The sequence below is a fragment of the Galeopterus variegatus genome, unplaced genomic scaffold (genome assembly GCF_000696425.1).
Source record: "Galeopterus variegatus unplaced genomic scaffold, G_variegatus-3.0.2 Scaffold151, whole genome shotgun sequence".
NCBI classification, from domain to species: Eukaryota; Metazoa; Chordata; class Mammalia; order Dermoptera; family Cynocephalidae; genus Galeopterus; species Galeopterus variegatus.
Genome location: NW_007726262.1, coordinates 34,640 through 52,874, shown reverse-complemented (window position 1 = coordinate 52,874; position 18,235 = coordinate 34,640). Strand labels below are relative to the sequence as shown.

The following is an 18,235-nucleotide window of genomic DNA, read 5'->3' as shown; positions in this document are numbered from 1 at the left end:
ATATATATATATATATATATATATATTTGTCTTTTTTCGTGTCCGGCAATGGATCGCAACCCTCAGTGTCGCCCCCGTACTGGACCGGGACCGGCAACGGGATCGCAACCCTCGGTGTTGCCCCCGCGCCTCGCTCAGCCAGTGAGCGGGAACCGGTCTGTATGTGGGATCCGAACCCTCGGCAGGAGCGCTGCCACACTTCCCAAGCGGCGCACTAGCGCAGTGCGCCACCGGGCCGGCCTTTTTTTTTTTTTTTTTTGATCATGGCATATTTTTTAAAAAACTAAAGATGATTGAACCATGTTTTAATTATGTATTGCTGCCTAATAAACCATGTTAAAACACAGTGGCACCCACAATCATTTCTTTGCTCACAATTCTATAATCTAGGCCTATAAAAGGGCCTGGGGGAAGCGGTGTCTTGGGGGCTTTGAAGGCCAGCTCCCAGGACTGAACTCAGAGTCTGTCGGCAGTCCGTCTTGTCACCAAATGTCTATTCTCAGGTGTCACAGTATCTGTAATTCTATCATTAGGGCTTCATTTATTTGGATTCCTCATCGGGGCTCATTGGGGTTGTCTGTCTTTATGTGGTTTCAAGATGGTCCTCACATGGGTGGCAAGTGATGCTGACTGCTGGCTGCAGATCAGCTGGAACGAGCGGCTGGGGTGGTCTCAGTTATCCTGCACATGACTTCTCCACATGACTTCTCACAGCACGTAGTCTCAGAGTCCCAAGAACACAAATGCAGAAGTTGCTAGACCTTCTTAAAACTTAGGCCTGGAATGGGTACAGGGTTACTTCTGTCCCATTCTATTGGCTAAAAGAGTCACAGGTCATACATATTCAAAGGGAGGTAACTACAAGAGAACATGAATACCTGGAAGTGTACTTCATTGAGTACCACAGACTTCCACAAACCACAACCACCCACAACTACATGGATAAATCTTAGGTTATGTTACCCTGCAGTATCAAATAACCTCCACATTTCAGTGACTTTGCACAGCAGAGAGTTACTTCTTTCTCACATACTTATCTCACACAGATTGGTGGGTCACTCTGCCTCACATAGTCACTCAGGGACCCAGGCTGATGGTGCCTCCACCATACTGTAGTGGCACCATCTGGGACATGAAACCTCACTTTCACCACAGGTGTGGAGGACAGAAAGGCTGGAGAATTTCACCGGACCTCAGCCCTAAAGAGACAAATGCCACTTATGCTCACATTTCATTGGCTAGAACTAGTTACATGACCCTGTCTAAACTGCAAGGGGTGGGGACTGGGAAATGTAGGAGAGCACCAGGAGAAATGGGTGAGAATTACTGTCTTAGCCAGTAACAAAACTATTTAAAACAAAGGAAAGTTAAGCTTAAAATCTAAGATAGTGTTTACTTTGGGGTAGGGGTGGAACACACAGGAAAGTGTCAGTGATTGGTAATGTTCTAGGTTTTTGGTTTGAGCAGTGAGTGTTAATTATGTATTTTTTTAAATGAATGAATGAGTGAATAGATGAATGAATAAATAAAAAGAGAGGTCTCAGAAGCAGTGGCACTGAAGCCCAACCTCAGCGTGCAGACCAAAAATGGCCCTTCCATAAATATTCACTGAACTCCCAGCTGAGGCGGCTAGGCCTTGAAGGTACAAAGATGAATAAAATATGGTCTCACCCCTTCCAGGTTCCCAGCCAGAAGACTCAGTAGGCACATAACCCAAGCAGGCAGCAAGACACAGTGGAAAGGCTTGCTCACCAGAGCTCTTGGGGCCAGAGGGAGCTCTGAGAAGGCCTCACCCCAAGAGGTCATGTAGGTTAGGTCATGAAGGTTCAGTAGGAGTTCAACAGGTGGAGAACAGAGTGGAGGCGGGGTAAGTTGATCAGAACACTCATTCCAGGAAGAGGGAACGCTGTGTGCAAAGGACATGTGCAGAGAGAACCCTTCATTCCTCACGTGGCCTGTGTTCACGGCATTTCCTCGACACCCTCTAGTCCCTAAATGAGCTAATAAAATGTACTCACACTGTGCTGTGCCGCCCAGAACGTCCTGCAGGACCCAGGCACTCCTCCTCAATGGCTGCCGGGAGTGCTGGCTCATGATGCTTACAGCTGAGTCCTTCTTCAGGAATTGGCCTCAGATAAGGGAAAGCTCTTGCCTGAGGTCATGTGCCCCCCTACTGCAGGGGCAGCCACATCTAAATAATTGGTCAAAGCAGGGGTATAGAGGCCTAGGCCCATGCTTCAATTCAGGGAACTCTGCAGGACCATCCCAGCTCCAGAGCTCTTTTTGGTATCAGCTGAGCCCTTTATAGGGCCTCCATCAGAGCCCAATTCCTCTCTGCCCAATACTGTTTCCTTTACACCCAGACAGGTATTGATTGTGAATGCATTCCCCAATAAACCTCCTTTATAAAAATCTCCACTTCAGAGTGTGCTTTCTGTGAAACTTACCTAAGATACCCAGAAAAGTGTAAATGATTACCAAATTCCAAGGGTTGCCTTTCCTGGGGGTGTTTAACAGCAACAATAGTAACTAATAGTCATGGAATGATTTCTATGTGCCAGGCTAAGCATTTTGCCTATATGATCTTATATAATGAAAAACAGAACTTCATGCCAAAGGAATTAATTTCTAATGGTGAAATTTCAGGCTTAGGCAGTGGTCTTGGGAGGCTGGAAGTGTTTGTGTGGCACAAATTCTGTTACACATTTCTCTGCTTTACTGTATGGTCAGTCCTAATCCTCGTGCTGCTGCGTAAAGCTCTCAGCAGGTCAGGGTGGGAGCTGCGAATCTTTCTTCTTCTTTTCTATTTTTTTCTAAAGAAAAGCAAGCAGGACTTCATCTGCTCAGTAATATATCTCTGTTCTGCCTCTTCTCTGGGGTCTCACTTCCTGGGAGCCTCTGTGGAGGTGAATTCCTCTGAAAGCTGACTGCCCTGTTTGGGACTCCCCGGTCCTATTCTGAGAAATGGTGACTTTGTTCCCAGCACTTCCTCTCTTCCTGGGCAGCTCCTTCAGCCACCATTGAGCCCTCCTCAAATCCTCTTTCTTCAGGCTTGGGTTTTCCACCTTTCCTTTCCGTCTTCTCCCCCGCAAACCCCTACCTCACTCCCAGGCTTTGGGATGGGGGCTGGTCTGTACCTTCTCATGCCCCCGGCTGAGTCTTCTCCCATCCCTAAGCTGCCTGCTTTCTGGGAGAGTGTCCAGGCAGCAGGCTGTGGTCCTGATATGTCCTCTGACCCTCAGGAACATGTCCCCACATGTTGAGCCCTGGCATAGAAAAGCCTGGTGGCTGTTTTTTTCCTTGAGGCTGCCTGCTCTGGGGCAAGGAGGGGATGGTTAAGACACAGGAGACCCCCAGAGACCCCGGGGAGACCTTGGCCTGAGTTTCTCTGAATGGAATACGTGATTCGCAGCAGATCACTTGGGATTGGCCTGGGATCTAGTGTGTTGTCCATCTGTGTGCATGTGTGTGTGTGTTAGGAGTCAGATTTTTTGTGTGACCCCTAACAACCTGCTCTCTTGCCCCCTTCAGGGCAGAAGTCCTCCCTCAAAGAACTTGCCTGGCAAGTTCAAATGCATGGTTGCAAACATTTTTTTTTTAAAGTACTGAACAGTACTAGAGACTTAGTAGGTGTTTAATAAGTATTTGTTGAATACTGTTGTGGTGGTGGTGGTGGTAGCGAGCCAGAAGTTTTAAAAAAAATTTACTTCTCAACAACAACACAAAGAATTATTTCATTGTGAAGCTCAGTGCCACAAAACTTTAAATAATTCACTACAAGCCTTCATTAAAAAAAATTTTTTTCCCAAAGTAAACAGACAGACAATGTCAAGTCTATTTAAAATGCCTGAACGCTGGGGGGATTCAAGGCACTAGGAGGATGTGCCTGTCCTTTGCTGGACATTTGAAACCGAGCCTTTGGACAGTATGAACGGTGGGGGAGGAGGTGGAGACAAGAGCTGGGGGTGGGGCCACGGCCTTTCTGGGGGCAATTCCTGAGGTCCAGCTACAATCCTGGCCTGACTCCAGGGCCAAGTCGGGGAGGGGGTCTGGTGCCATGTCCCCCACCCCTACCTGAGCTCCCATCCCCACAGTAGAGGAGAAGGAGGCCTATCCTCCCTGAGGTCAGCTATGTTAGAGGAAGAAAACCGGGCATGTCTGGGCAGAGATTTCCAGACACTGAACAGCCTGAGATGTCAGTAATTGTAGCTGCTTCAAGCCTGAATTCTACTTTTTAGTGGGATTTCTATTCAACACTCCACTCTCTGCAATTTTTAAAAAGCAAAACTGCAAATGTTTCAGGTAAAGGAAGGAGGCAAAGGTAAGGTCCAAGAGAAGTTAGGGGTATGGGGATAGGTGGGAGCAGATGGACACTTTACTCACCTCTCTACTTGTCAGTGAACACTTCCAGAATTGTCCTTTACCAATGTCACCTTAGTAAACCACCTGGAAATGAGAGGATACTGGGCATTTTCCTCATTTTAGAGCCAATGGAATAGAGGGCAGCAAGCAGGGAGCTCTGGGCAGGAGGCAAAAGGACAGTGTTCCCACCATAGCCATTTATTTGCTGTGTGATCTGAGTCAGGTCACTGGCCTGCTCTGAGCCTCAGTTTCCCCAGCAGTATATGTGGGCTGGGTGGGGAATATCCAGGAGATAACTCATCCCCAAATCCTTCTCCCCTTTCTAGCCATTAGATCCGCTGTGATCGCGGTGGTTCTCCTGTTGAGGTGAGAGGGAGGTGGGTGTAGGGGTGGGGAGATTGGTTCAATGTCTGATTTCCCCATTTCCCTGGAGACCACGTTGGCCTTTTCTAAGAAGTGTCCCCAATTCCCTCCTCTGACAAACAACTTTGCGTACTTTCTTTCCGTGGGCCTCAGTTTCCTTACCTGTGAAATAAGGGGATTGAATCCCATTTTGGCCCCACAGATGTTTTGTTGGGTGCTTGGGTGCCCCAGGTGCTTCTGGGAGAGGTGGTCTAGTGAGGGGTCAGTGGGAATAGTGGCGAGATAGTGGGGCTTTCTGGGAATTTCAGAGAGGCGCATTATTTTTATTATTTATGGATTTCTATTTATTAATGTCATCCCTCCTGATTTTTTCAGCTGCATTGGGTCACTCCTTGGCCAGAGTTGGTCAGTGGTGGTCCAGAAAGGGGGCTCATGCTAACACCGCCGTGCCCTCCTGGGGAGTGCCACTTCACTCCCCAACTAAAAAAAAGCCAGACTTGTGGCTCAGTTCGTGGGGAAATGTGTGAAGAGACAAATCCAGGCGAGGGGTGGGGGAGGAGGGCAGTGCCCTCCGCAGCACGCGAGGCTCCCGGCTGCCCGCTGGAGCGCCGCCAGGCGCGGTGGGCCGAGCGGCTGGTCCCGCCTCCGGAGGCGGGCCCGAGCGGGGCGGTTGCTATATCAGGGCAGCGCCGAGCGGCGCCAGCTGAGGTGTGAGCAGCTGCCGGGTCGGTACCTTGAGAGTCAGAGTCGCCGTCGGATTCACTGAGACACCGAGACACTCAGAGCAGGTGAGAGAGTCGCGCAGGCACCGGCCGACCCCCTGTCGGCGGCTCTGAGCTGAGCCGAGAGTGTCCGCGCGTGTGTCCGTGGCTGTCTGTGTGTGCGTGTCCTCGGGTGTGTGTGCTGTGTTCACAGGTGTCTCTGCGGCAGGTGGACCACGCGCGTGGGTCTGTGCGCGCTCGCTTTTGCGCACACGTGTGTCTGTAAGTGCGCGCGTGACGGCGGTCAGGATGTGTCGGAGACCCCGGGCGGAGAGCGGGAGCCAGAGTACGAGGGATCCCCTGTCACGCTCCCCTCCCCTTGAAACTCAGCTGGGGCGAGGGAAGGCGTGGATAGAGCCGCCCCGGAGCTCGCCTCTGGGGGCGGGTGCGCCCGGGTCCCAGGCGCAGCTCGGTCGCGACGTGGGGACAAAGCCCGTGGCCCCGGAGGGTCCCAGAGGGACGGGGGATGCGGAGTGGAGTAAATTCAACTGGATCCGTCGAGGGACTGCTCTCTGATCCAATCTGTACCGCCCCGGCCCAAGCCCCTGAGGACCAGGTCCCCTACGCCGCCTGTCCGCCACCCGGCTAGGCGCTGAGGTCAGCGAAGGCTGTGTCCCCGGCCCTCGGGAACGTGCCAGGACACGTCCCCTAAGGACAAGTGAGGAGGTGACTCACTGTGACAAGGAGACCCCGGGGGACGGAACGAGTGAGGTCAGAACCCCGCCCCGGCTGGAGAACAGAGGCGCCCCAGAACCCCCTTCCCCGCCCCTTTGCGGCCTGTGTCCCCTTTATCCCCATCAACACAGTGACCTATTTGGCTGGCACAGCCTGTTCCCAGGGAAGCCGGGGCACCGGGTGGTTCGGGACCGGTGTCCGGTCCTCGCTCCGCGGCGCGCTGGGCGTGTCCTCTCCAGCCTGTCAGTGGGAGAAGGCAGGGGTTCCACCCACCTCTTTCCCACCGTGGCCGGGAGAGCCCTGGCCCAGCCTGCCCTCACTCCGGGGCGACGGCAGAGCCCGGCACTGCGGAGCGGCTGGCCGCGCAGCCCACGCCTCGGTGGGAGGCGAAGAGCGGTCACATTCTCGCGGGGTGGGGCTTCGGGGGGCGGCGGGTACGACGCTGCTCAGAGCCTCTGTCAGCCGCCTCGGGGGCTCGGGGCGCCCCGACCTAGCCCAGAATTGCCTTTCCGAGGGCGACCGGGCTGAGCGGAGCAGGAGGGCGAGTCGCCCCTCGGGTAGGGGAGGAGCACAGTGCGTACGCCCTGTCCGGAGCCCCTGGGGGACACTTGCGCCCTCCTGGTGCGGAAAAGAATCTTGGGACTGGGTTTGGCAGTTTGGGACGCTCAGGCAGCTTCCTCTCTCCTTCCCTCTCTCCACGTCGCGTTTCTGGGAGGACTTTCGAGCGGTTTTGTTTTCGTTGCTCCCGTCTATTTTTATTTTCCAGGGATCTGACTCATCCTGTGCTTTGGGCGTGGAGATAAGGTGGAGGGGCCAGACCTCTGCGCGCCTGTGTGTGTGTGTTTGTGCGCGCGAGTGTGTGTGTGTATGTGTGCGCGCGCGAGTGTGTGTGTGCGTGTGTCGCAGAGACGGCCCGAGGGCGCGTGGTTTCCCAACTGCGGCTGGAGTTTCGGAAGCCCGGCCGGCTCAGAGTGACGTGTTCGCGGCCCCCGGCCCCTCCCTCCTTTCCCCCTCCCCACCCCAGGGTGACGCGCGGCCGGAGTGGAGGAGAAGTTTTGGCGGGCGGGGAGCGCTTTGCAGGAAACTGACTCATCACGACTCTCTCCCGCTGTCCCAGGCTCTGCCCACGCGCCTCCCGCGCGGCGCGGGATTTCCTGGAGACCAGCGCCCCCTCCCGGCTCCCGCGCGAATAGCCAACCCGCCTTCCCGCGGGGCGCCGCTTGCCCGCCTTCCCTCCCCGCCGCTACTCCTGGGCCCATCCGAGGCAGCCGACCCCCCCTCCCCGCCCCGCCCATTAAAAAGAGTACCCCATTGGTTCAACAGTATTTACTGAACTCTTGTTATTTACTTGGGAATTAAAATGTGGCTGAAGTCTAAGGCACAAAGGCCAACAAAGGAAGCTATTCTCAGTTGCTTGTTTGTAAAACGAGGGTTTGTGTTTCAAGTTTCTTCTGAGCTGGAAATTATGATAATAGGCGTGAGAGCAGATTTTGACGGGAGGAAAGGCCATGATAACCATAAGGGAAGAAGTGGTAGAAGGGGAGAAGGTCCCTGCCTAGATTCTGGTTCCATCTTCAGCTCCTGGAAGCCACGAATATCCAGCTCGTTGATAAAGCCTTTGGTGGGCTCTTCCTCCTTGTGGCTATGGGGCGTTGAGACCCAGAATGTCCATTTCAGACACATCAGTGTGTCCGCCTTGGCTGGCACCCCAAGACTGCCCATCTGGGGAACTGTGCCAAACACTTGCTTAAATCTCCTTCACTTCAGAATAAATTGGTCTGTGGAGGCAGGGGCCCACCAATCTGTATATCAAAAAAGCTCCCCAGGTGACTCTGATGGGCCTCTCTGGTTAACAAACCTCAAAATTAGAGAAGGGATAGGGCTCAACACTAGAGCACAGGAACCAAAACAAATAGGCCTGAGCTTAAATCCTGGTTGTGCCACTTGTGAGCCGTGTGACCTTGGACAAGTTATTTAACTTCTCTCAGTCTTGGTTACTTCTTCTGTAAAAAGGAGCTAATACATATCCACTTTTTAGGAGGATTGATATTTGTCAACTACTTAGTACAGCTCCTGCACATAAAAATATGTAAATAAATCTTAATGCATGACCTGAAGAGGGTGGACAAAGATTATTTGAGAGCTCTGGTCACTGCACTGTGTGGTCCCTTTATGGGGCAGTGGCCTTTGACTTCTTCAGCTGTGTGATTTGGGGGCAAGTCTCATATCTCTTCAAACTCCTGCCCTTTAAAATTGGTCTGAAATCATCAAGTGCCTCTTCTCAACCAGCTGAGATGTGGAGTTGTGTGCTCCACTCATCATGAGAGGTGGGATGGGTGTGGCACAGGTCCAGGGCACACTGCCTCAGGAGTCCACTCAACAGAGCTTTCACTCTCAGAGTCTGCAAGTTGGGACTTGCCCCCAACAAAACCCAGTCCCTGCCAAGGTCATGCAGCCACTCAGCCCTGGAGTCAGGCCAAAGCAAGGCAGGTAGATGCTAGGGTTCCCCCATGGGCAAACTCACCCTTCGTTTTCCCTCCCCAAAGTGGGAGGAGAGGAGCCAGGTAGATCAGCTACCTTTAATTTTCTTTGCCTGCAAAACGGGTTCCTCGGACTCAGGCAACACAGGGCAGAGGCTGCAAGGTGTCTAGACTTCAGATCACCTGATTTGCCTGGCAGGATGTGGCTCAGCCTAGGAGAAATCATCGCCCTGCTCTGCCCCGCCCAGCCCCTCCTCACCCCTAGGCCACCCGCCTGATGACATCCTTGGGAAAGGCCCTCAGCCTACAACACCTGTCAGCTGCTGTCTGAAGGAGGTAGTGGCTGGGGGGAGTGATGTGGAGGAGGCTCAGCTAGAACTGAAGGGAGAGAGAAATACCACTTGTTTTCCAGGCACTTCTGTATACTAGGTGCTGCTCTAAGCACATTACCTAAATTAACTCAGTTAATTCTCACATCTATCTTCTGACACAGTCTCTATTACTGTTCCCATTTTACAGATGAGGAAAATAGAGCCCAGAGAGGCTAAGTCATTCATCCAGGGTCACCCAGCAGAGCCCGGATTCCAACCTAGGCAGTCTAGCTCCAGAGCCCTCGCTCTTAACCACCAAGAGACAGCCTCTGAACTCTGTTCCATCTGCCTTGCCCAGATGGACTCCCTGGCGAGTTGCTTGAGCATGCTTCCACAGCCATGCTCTTTAATCTTTCATAACCCTGTCTATAGATGAGGAAACTGAGGCCCAGAGAAATTAAGTGGCTTTTTAAAGTTTAGGTAGTAAGTGGGAAAGCTAGGATTACAACCCAGGAGTTTTTTTACCTCAAAGTCCAGGGTTTAACCCCCCCCCCCAACTTGGGGGGGGGGGGGGGGGGGGGGGGGGGGGGGGGGGTTATCTAGGAGGCTGGAGAACTGTCAGCCTGATCCTTCATTTGGGAATTGACCTCCTGGCCAGACCTGGGATTAGGAAATTACTGGGCTCTGGTTATTCACATGTATTTGGGGCATTCACACCCATGAGGGATACCTCAGGGGAGAAAACAAATTGATTTTAGCTGATAATACCTAGTAGTAAACAGGACCCTGATCCCTGCTATTGCAATAAACTTGCCTTTGTGGACATAAGCTTGCCCTTCAGCTGCCTGCTCCCCTGTGACCTTGGGGTGCCAGGCTGGCTGAGCTCTACCCCCACCCAGTATCTGTTGGGGGGGGTGGGTGGCTGTGGGAAGGAGGTGGTGGAAAATCATCTGGAAGGATCCCTCTGGTAGGAAGACCTCACTTGAGGTTACACAGCAAAGCCTGGCCAGGTACAAGAGGATCCAGTTTCCCTAGTGACCGGGGCTTTCCTTGTGTCTCAGCCACAGGTGCCATGTCAGAGCCGACCCCGGATGCCCGTCAGATCCCGTGCAGCAGCAGGGTGTGCCGCCGCCTCTTTGGCCCAGTGGACAGCGAGCAGCTGCACCGTGACTGCGACATGCTAATGGCGGGCTGCATACAAGAGGCCCGTGAGCGGTGGAACTTCGACTTTGTCACCGAGACACCACTGGAGGGCAACTTTGCCTGGGAGCGCGTGCGGGGCCTCGGCTTGCCCAAGTTCTACTTCCCTGCAGGGCCCCGAGGGAGCCGGGATGACTTAGGAGGGGGCAAGCGGCCCAGCACCTCGTCTGCCCTGCTGCAGGGGACAGCTCAGGAGGATCATGTAGACCTGTTGCTGTCCTGTACTCTCATGCCTCACTCCCCTGAGCAGGCTGAGGGATCCCCGAGTGGGTCTGGAGCCTCTCAGGGCCGAAAACGGCGGCAGACCAGCATGACAGGTGAGGACAAGTGCAGGGAAGGACACTGCAAGGGTCTAGGACTCTAAGAATCCATAGTCCCTAGGGCTGACTTGTTTGGTGCAGCTTGCTCCATAGGCAGAGGGAGACTGGTCCAGAGAGGGGAAGCAACCTGCGTGAGGTCACACAGCAAGTCTGTCACCGAGACCAACTAGCTAACATTTATTGGGAACTTATTATATGCCAGGCCCTTTGCTAAGCTTCTTAGGTGGATTTCATTTAGTCCTTATGGCGATTCTGTACCATAAGACATTCTTGCCACTGTCTCAGAGCCAGGAAACAGTGTCAGAGAGATAGAGTGATTTGTCTAAAGTCCCACAGCGGATTTACAGTAGAAAGAAGGCTAAGGATAATAATTTTCTGGCCGCTCTATCCAAACTTTACTCCCCTTCCCCATCACATGCACACACTTTCCTTCCGCTTTCCTGCCTATTCTGTTCTCTTTGGCACTTGTTTACTATCAGTAGCTCCTTCCTTATCTTAATATTGTCCATCTCTGCCTCATGAGAAAGGGACTCGGATCTCTCTTGTTCATTGCTGAGACCCCAGCACTTGGAACAGGGTCTGGCACATAGTAGGTGCGTGATAAGGAATGAATGAATGGTGCTGACATTGAGCACTTATTATACTGGGCCCTCGACTACATCCTTTATAGAGAGCATTTCATTTAATCCTGATAGCACCATACCATTGTTATCCTCATTTTACAGGTGAGGAAACTGAGGCTGAGAGGTGAAGGCAAGAATCCCACGGCAAATTTGCAGTCGGGTCAGAACTAGTTACAATAACAACAACAACTAGCATTTATCTGGGCCAGGCATTGTTCAGAGTACTTTTCATGGATTACCTAGTGGGATCCCTAGATCGGCACTGTCCAGTAGAACTCTCTGCGATGATGGAAATGTCCGGTGCAGTGGCCACTAGCCACATATGGCTGTGGAGTACTTGACATGCGGCTGGTGTGGCTGAAGAACTGAGTCTTTCATTTTATTTTATTCTGGTCGATTTAAATAACCACACAGACTGGTGGCTCCTGCGGGCTTAGAGCAGACCCGTGGATTTGGGTGCCCTTATCAGTCACATCTGTGAAGCACAGCGGGGTGCTCTGTCGAAACCCCTGGGAGGTGGAGTGGAGGTTCCCAGAGCTCTTCCCCGCACTTAGCAGTATGTCTCTTTGGCCCTAGGCAGGGGTGTCCTCGTCCCTGCAGTTTGCTTGAGTGGGTAACTCTGCCGGGCCCTCTTCCTCCCCGCCTGGCTGACTTCTGTTCTCTCTCCTCAGATTTCTACCACTCCAAACGCCGGCTGATCTTATGCAAGAGGAAGCCCTAATCTGCCCACCGGAGGTCTCACACTCCTGGAAACAAAGGGGCCCTGAGGACCCCTTCCATATCTTCTGCCTTTAGTCTTTCAGTTTGTGCATCTTAATTATTATTTGTGTTTTAATTTAAACTCCTCATGTACATATCTTGCCTTCCCTGCCCCCCCCCCAGCCTCTGGCATTAGAATTATTTAAAAAAAAATTTAGGCAGTAGAATGATAGGCTCAACAGAGTGCTGGGTATTTTTATTATATGAAATATTATTTAAAGCCTCCTCATCCTGTGTTGTCCGTTTCCTCTCTCCTGGAGGTAAGGGGGGGCTGGCTTCATGCCAGCTATGTCCTCCCCCACTGTCACCCACCAGGTAGTTCTCTGCAGGGGCCTGGCTCCCTCCTCTCACTGTCTCATGGATATTATGAAATTCCTCCCCTTTCCTGGATTCTCAGACCTGAATTCCCTGTCATTTGAGAACTAAACAGCACTTTGACAGGGGCCCAGCTGAGTGGGGGCATCATCAAAAACTTTGGAGTCCTCTCACCTCCTCGAAGGTTGGACAGGGTGACCTTGAAGTGGGCACAGCCTAGAACAAGGCTGGGGGCTTGAAACCCTCTTGTCCTTGGTACCCCTCTAGATCCTATGAAGGCAGGGGGAAGGTGGGGTCCTGTAGCAAATCGCCCCTCCCTGCCTTCATGCTCCCTGTGCCACCCGCTAGGGGGTCTGCCTCAGTGTCTGGTCTTCCACCCTGTTGGCTTCTGTACTTTTCCAGGAGCCCCAGCTGCCCCACTTTGCATCTGGGCTCCCAAGTCCCCTCTGCTGCTCCCCCTCCCCCATGTCCTTCCCTCCAGTACCCTCTCGGCCCTGGGTGGCAGCTCTGGGCACCTGTCCCCCCCAACTCAGTGGACTGGAAGGGGAAGGAACACAAGAAGTAGTCCTTCTAGTTCTAACTCAGGCAGCTCTGGGGGTGGGGGCCTTGGTGGTCAGGCAGGCCTCCTTGAGTAGGGGGTCTCTCTCTGTGTTAGGGGTGTGTGGTGGGGGGAGTGGATCTTTCTAGGAGGGAGACTCCAGCCCCTGGAAGTCATCCACTGACCTGCCTCATCCGCCCCATCCCTCCCCATTTCATTGCACTTTGAGTAGCAGGTGAACAAGGAGTCAGGCCTTGTAAGATGGCGGGAGTAGAGGCTGTGGACAGGGCACACCAAGTGGACTAATATGGGACAGGGAGTTGTCTTTCCTGGCACTGAACATTGAGTCCCTGGAGGTAACAAAGCACTTAGTGGGTCTGACCCCAAACATGGTCCCACTCCTGTAACATCCTGGCCTGGACTGTTTTCTCTCTGCTCCCCATGTGTCCTGGTTCCCCTGTCTCTCCACTCAGACTGTAAACCTCTCAAGGGCAGGGACCATGCCCTGTCCTGTTCTGTGTCCTTCACAGCTCCTCTCACAGTGCTGGGTATACAGAAGGTGCTCAATAAATATTTCTTGGTGACTTTACTTGTAATATTACTGTTGTGGTCATTATACCTTGTCATTTATAACAACAAATAGGTAGGGGTTTTGTTTTCATAATTTAAAAAATACTTTTATAAATTAAGCATTTAAATTTTTAAAAAAATACAGAAAGCTTAGCAAACAGAAAGACCATGCAACAAAAAACAAACAACAGCAAAAAAATCTATATCACACCTCTGCAAAAATTGTCACTGCCAATATTTTGGTTTGTTGTGTAATCTTTTTTAGTAAGGAATATAGTGTAGGTTAAAATGATTACTCATCAGGGAAATGCAAATTAAAACCACAATAAGGTACCACCATACACCTACCAGAGTTATTAAAATTAAAAAGACTGACATAAGACTTAAGCTAATGGCCGTATTAAAAATAAAAAAGACTGACAATGCTGAATGTTGGCAGGGATGTGGAGCAACAGGAACTCATACCCTGCTGGTGGAAGCATGCAATGTTTCAACTACTTTGGAAAACTGTATCTTTTAAAGATGTCTACCCTCATGTCTACCCCACGGCCCAGTAGTTCTATTCCTAGGTACGTTCTCAAGAGAAATGAGTACGTATTTACACCAAAAGACATACAAGAATGTTCCTAGCAGCATTATTCTTAACAGACCCTATTTAGAAATGACTGAAATGTCTATAATAGAAGAATAGACATGTACATTGTGTTGTATTTTTAGAGTGGGATATTATATAACAATAAAAAGGACAAAGTACTGTTACATGCATGTTCTGATTATCTAGTCATAATTAACCACCCCAAGACTTAGTGGCTTAAAACAATAATCATTTATTTGCTCTCAGTTATACAATGTGGGTCAAGAACTACTTTTCAAATGTTGATAATTCTCTGCTGTACAGGGCATGGCTTTGTACCAGAACCCGGGAGTTCTGAGATGAGACTCTCCCAGTGGGGTTTTCCAAAGACTTAACACTGTCCACTTATCCCATGGTTATGTCCAGTACCATAGGATATGCTGGGCCACATGACCCAAGTGCTTGTCCCATATCACGCACCTATCACAGAGGCCTCTCTTGTTCTGGACTCCACTAAGATGTGGCAGCATACAAGTCATCCAACAAATGGGCTGGAGCAGTATTTAGTATAGTGCCTCCAAAATCCAAATTAAAGTGGTAGGAGGTACAAAATATAATAAGTTGTCCTTTACAAAAGAGGAATGTCCCAGCATTTCACAGTTTACTTGGTCACTTAAAAGTTAACTAACGACAAGGGTCTGGATCCCCATACCAGCCAGCCACCCACCCCCTGCTGTAGACTGGACGCCCCCCCAACAAGCTCACTGAAGCTGAATCTCCACTGTGACTGTTGAGGGTGGGACATCTTATTATGGTAATTGAAAGGTGGGGCTTTGAAGAGGCGATTAGATTCTGAGGATCATGTCTAGTGAATGGATTAAAAATGGTGGTCATGGGCATGGTTCTGAGGGCTTTAAAAGGAAAGCATATATTGGGCCGGCCTGGTGGCGCACTGGAGAGTGTGCCGCTTGGGAGTGCGGCGCCGCTCCTGCCGAGGGTTTGGATCCCATGTGGAGACCGGTTCCCGCTCACTGGCTGAGCGCGGTGCGGGCGCAACACCGAGGGTTGCGATCCCATTACCAGTCAGTAAAAAAGACAAAAAGGAAAAAAAAAAAAAAAAGGAAAGCATATAAAGAGAATCTCTCTCTCTCTGCTCCACCATTTTGACAATGTGATACCCTGCCGTCACTGTTGCCAACACCAAGACCCTCACCAGAGAGTTCCCCAGACTTTAGACTTCCCAGCCTTGGAAACTGTAAGCAATAAATTTCACTTTCTTTATAAAATGCTCAGTTCCAAGTATTTTGTTATATGCAACAGAAATGGACTAATACACCTCCCCCTGGCCCCCCACCAAAAAAACTTAACTAACATAAGTCTCTGGATTTTTGTAGGGAATGTGAATGTGAACACTTTTGACCCTCATCCTGATATGGATTGAAAAGAACTCATTTGCAAAAAAAAAAAGAAAAGAAAAGAAAAGAAAAGAACTCATTTGCCATGTCTAAAGGTGGAGCAAAGACAAAATGCCCACCAAACTGAGAGGATATCTTGAGACTGAAAAATGAAACAGTCACTTCCATGCAGTAAGGCAAAGAATTGTAATTAAGAGGGTAATTTACTTACAGAGTAGTAGATCAGGTAGACCGCGGGCCAGGATCTTAGGCAGTTTCTCCGCACCACCACCTTGCTGAGCCCAAGTTTATACAGGCAGTTCACACAAAGCAGTGGAAAAAGCCAAGAAGCAATTACTAAGACACAAGCTAATGTCACTACTTATGACAATGATTATTGTTTTGGGTAGTCTTGTGATGCAGGTAGCCAGATCGGCTGTTGTCACACCAGTACTTAATCATTAAGTCCGTTCTTTATAGTCAGCGAGCTGTTTCTACCTATTGTTCTAACTACCTTACCCCTAATTACTGTATAACTTCTGTGGGCAGGCTTCACACAAAGCACATAGCAAGTGGTGAGAGCTTTCAAGATGGAGTAAGTTACATTCACGGTCTCACATCATATTATTAGCTTCTTACAGTCAGAACTGTGTAGACTATTCTAGTAAAAATACCATATCTGATAGAAATGGCTGTAATCAGGGCTACCATGTGGATAACCATCAATCACGATGCTCCATTTGGTTTTTACAGGAACGATACGGGGTAGATCAAATGGGGATATGATGGGGACCGCTTCTGCATCCTTTAAGTCTTTGAGGGTATCACTAATCTCTGCAGTTCCATCTGGGATGTGGTATTGTTTCTGACTTACTATCTTGACCACTAGGATAATTGGGAGACTTCTATTTGATCCTTCTTACCATAATGGCTCTTATTCCGTAGATTAGGGAACCAATGTGAGAATTCTGCCAACCGCTAAGTATATCTATTCCAATTTGTACTCAGGGGCTAGGAAATAACCACAGAGTGGGTCCAGAGACTCACTGGAGCCATTCAGAGATGAACTTGACCAGGACTCCATTTATCACCTGGCCTCGTATGTCCCTCACTCTCAGAGGAGGCTCTAATGGTATTTGGGGTCACCTGTACCAGCATAAGCTCAGACCCTGTATCCGACAGCTCTCAGAAGACTGGTTATTCCCTTTTCCACACTGTACAGCTATTCTGGAAATAGCCAAAGGGCACTTTGGGGAAGAATTGAAGAAATATTTATTTTATGTACTTAAAGTAGCATTTTGGGTCTTTCTCTTTAATCAGTGGGTCCTGGGTCTGACAACGGCTCAAATCAGGAAACGAGGTGAGAGACTGCAATTTTCCGTCAGGCAGCTGACATCAGTCTCTGCTCACCCATCCTTGATCTCTTATGGTTAAGTCAAGCAATACCCTCTTTAGAAGCTCATCTCTTGCGCCTGAGGACACGGCTGCCACAGAGCCCTGCAGTTCAAGAACCCCTGGTTACTATGCAGGCCTTGCGCCCATTGTGGTAATTGTGTCTGCCTTGCTTCTGATGATTAAGGCCCTATGTGACCTCTGATCTTCCAGAATCTTAGTGTCTCCACTGACAGTGTCCCTGGCATTCCATGGCAGCATCTCCTCAGTCAACCTGGCCTACAGAGGACAGCCAGCACTGAGCTCCTCTCTAGTGCATTCTTTGTTACTTTGAGAATGTAGGGTCTTTTGAGCCCTCCTCTCTGAGCCTTCTAACCCCTCCTTAGTATTCTTCCAAGGCAGTTTCAGCATTGCCACTTCATTGTAAGCCATCATTGTGTCTAAGCTTTAAGGACCAATTAAAGCATCAGTGTGTTAAGACCAGCTCCAGGTGGTCTTGCCAGGATGTTAAATTCTTTTTTTTTTTTTTTAAAGATGACCGGTAAGGGGATCCTAACCCTTCACCTGGTGTTGTCAGCACCACGCTCACCCAGTGAGCCAACCGGCCATCCCTATATGGGATCCGAACCCGTGGCCTTGGTGTTATCACCCCCGCACTCTCCTGAGGGAGCCAGGGGCCGGCCCAGGATGTTAAATTCTTTTTTTTTTTTTTTAAAAATGACCGGAAAGGGGATCCTAACCCTTCACCTGGGGTTGTCAGCACCACCCCCACCCAGTGAGCCAACCGGCCATCCCTATATGGGATCCGAACCCGTGGCCTTGGTGTTATCAGCACCGCACTCTCCTGAGTGAGCCACGGGCCGGCCCAGGATGTTAAATTCTGAGTCCAGCAAGAGAGCATCTACAAAAACTCTCTTTATCTAGCTTTGTATTCCTTGTCTACCCCAGCCCCAGCCCCTCACTCTCAAGATCTCCTCCTGTATGAGTTTCCATGTTTCTACTAATACATATCAACCAGACTTGCAGCTTTTGTGATGAATAAGCTATTTCCTCCAGTAACAGGGACTATACTTTCCTGCTTGGGCAATGCTAAAACCTGACCCTAATTACTGGTCTAGAGAAGGGGTAGGCAAACCACAGCTCCGTGGACCAGCTGTCTGTTTCTGTATAGGAAGTTGTACTGGAACGCAGACACACCTATTTGTTTACCTACTGTCTATGGTCGGTTTTGCACTGTTGTTTTAAGTAGTGCAAGAGTAGAATCGAGTAGTTGCAACAGACCACACAGGCTGCAAGTCTGAAATATCTACTACCTTATCCTTTAAGAAAATGTTTGCTGACCCTGGTCTAGAGGCAGTGAGGGAAGGAGGGGTGGATCTTGAGCAAGATAAGAATCACCCTGTGAGTCATCATCCACCTCAGGTGAGTCCTTTGTGTGGTCTTCAGGTGAAGGGAGACGGTTCTCTAGCAAGGCCGGAGGCACTTCTTCAGGCTTAGAGGGTTCAGGGGAAGCTGGGGATACGAGGATCCCACGTGCATCCATACAGGTATCTCCATCAAGGTCTCACTGCCCCACTTTCCCTACCAGGGTCCTGTCC

General features: G+C 50.4%; 1 protein-coding gene across 1 annotated transcript; it reads left to right on the top strand.

Annotated features, from left to right (window-relative positions):
• Positions 1 to 5,425: 5,425 nt before the first annotated feature.
• Positions 5,426 to 13,303, top strand: CDKN1A (cyclin-dependent kinase inhibitor 1A (p21, Cip1)). The gene is made up of 3 exons (XM_008591834.1): positions 5,426 to 5,513; positions 10,014 to 10,469; positions 11,767 to 13,303. Exons 2-3 carry the CDS (start codon positions 10,025 to 10,027, stop codon positions 11,814 to 11,816), a joined length of 495 nt encoding a protein of 164 aa, XP_008590056.1. The 5' UTR covers positions 5,426 to 5,513; positions 10,014 to 10,024; the 3' UTR covers positions 11,817 to 13,303.
• The last annotated feature ends 4,932 nt before the right edge of the window (positions 13,304 to 18,235 follow it).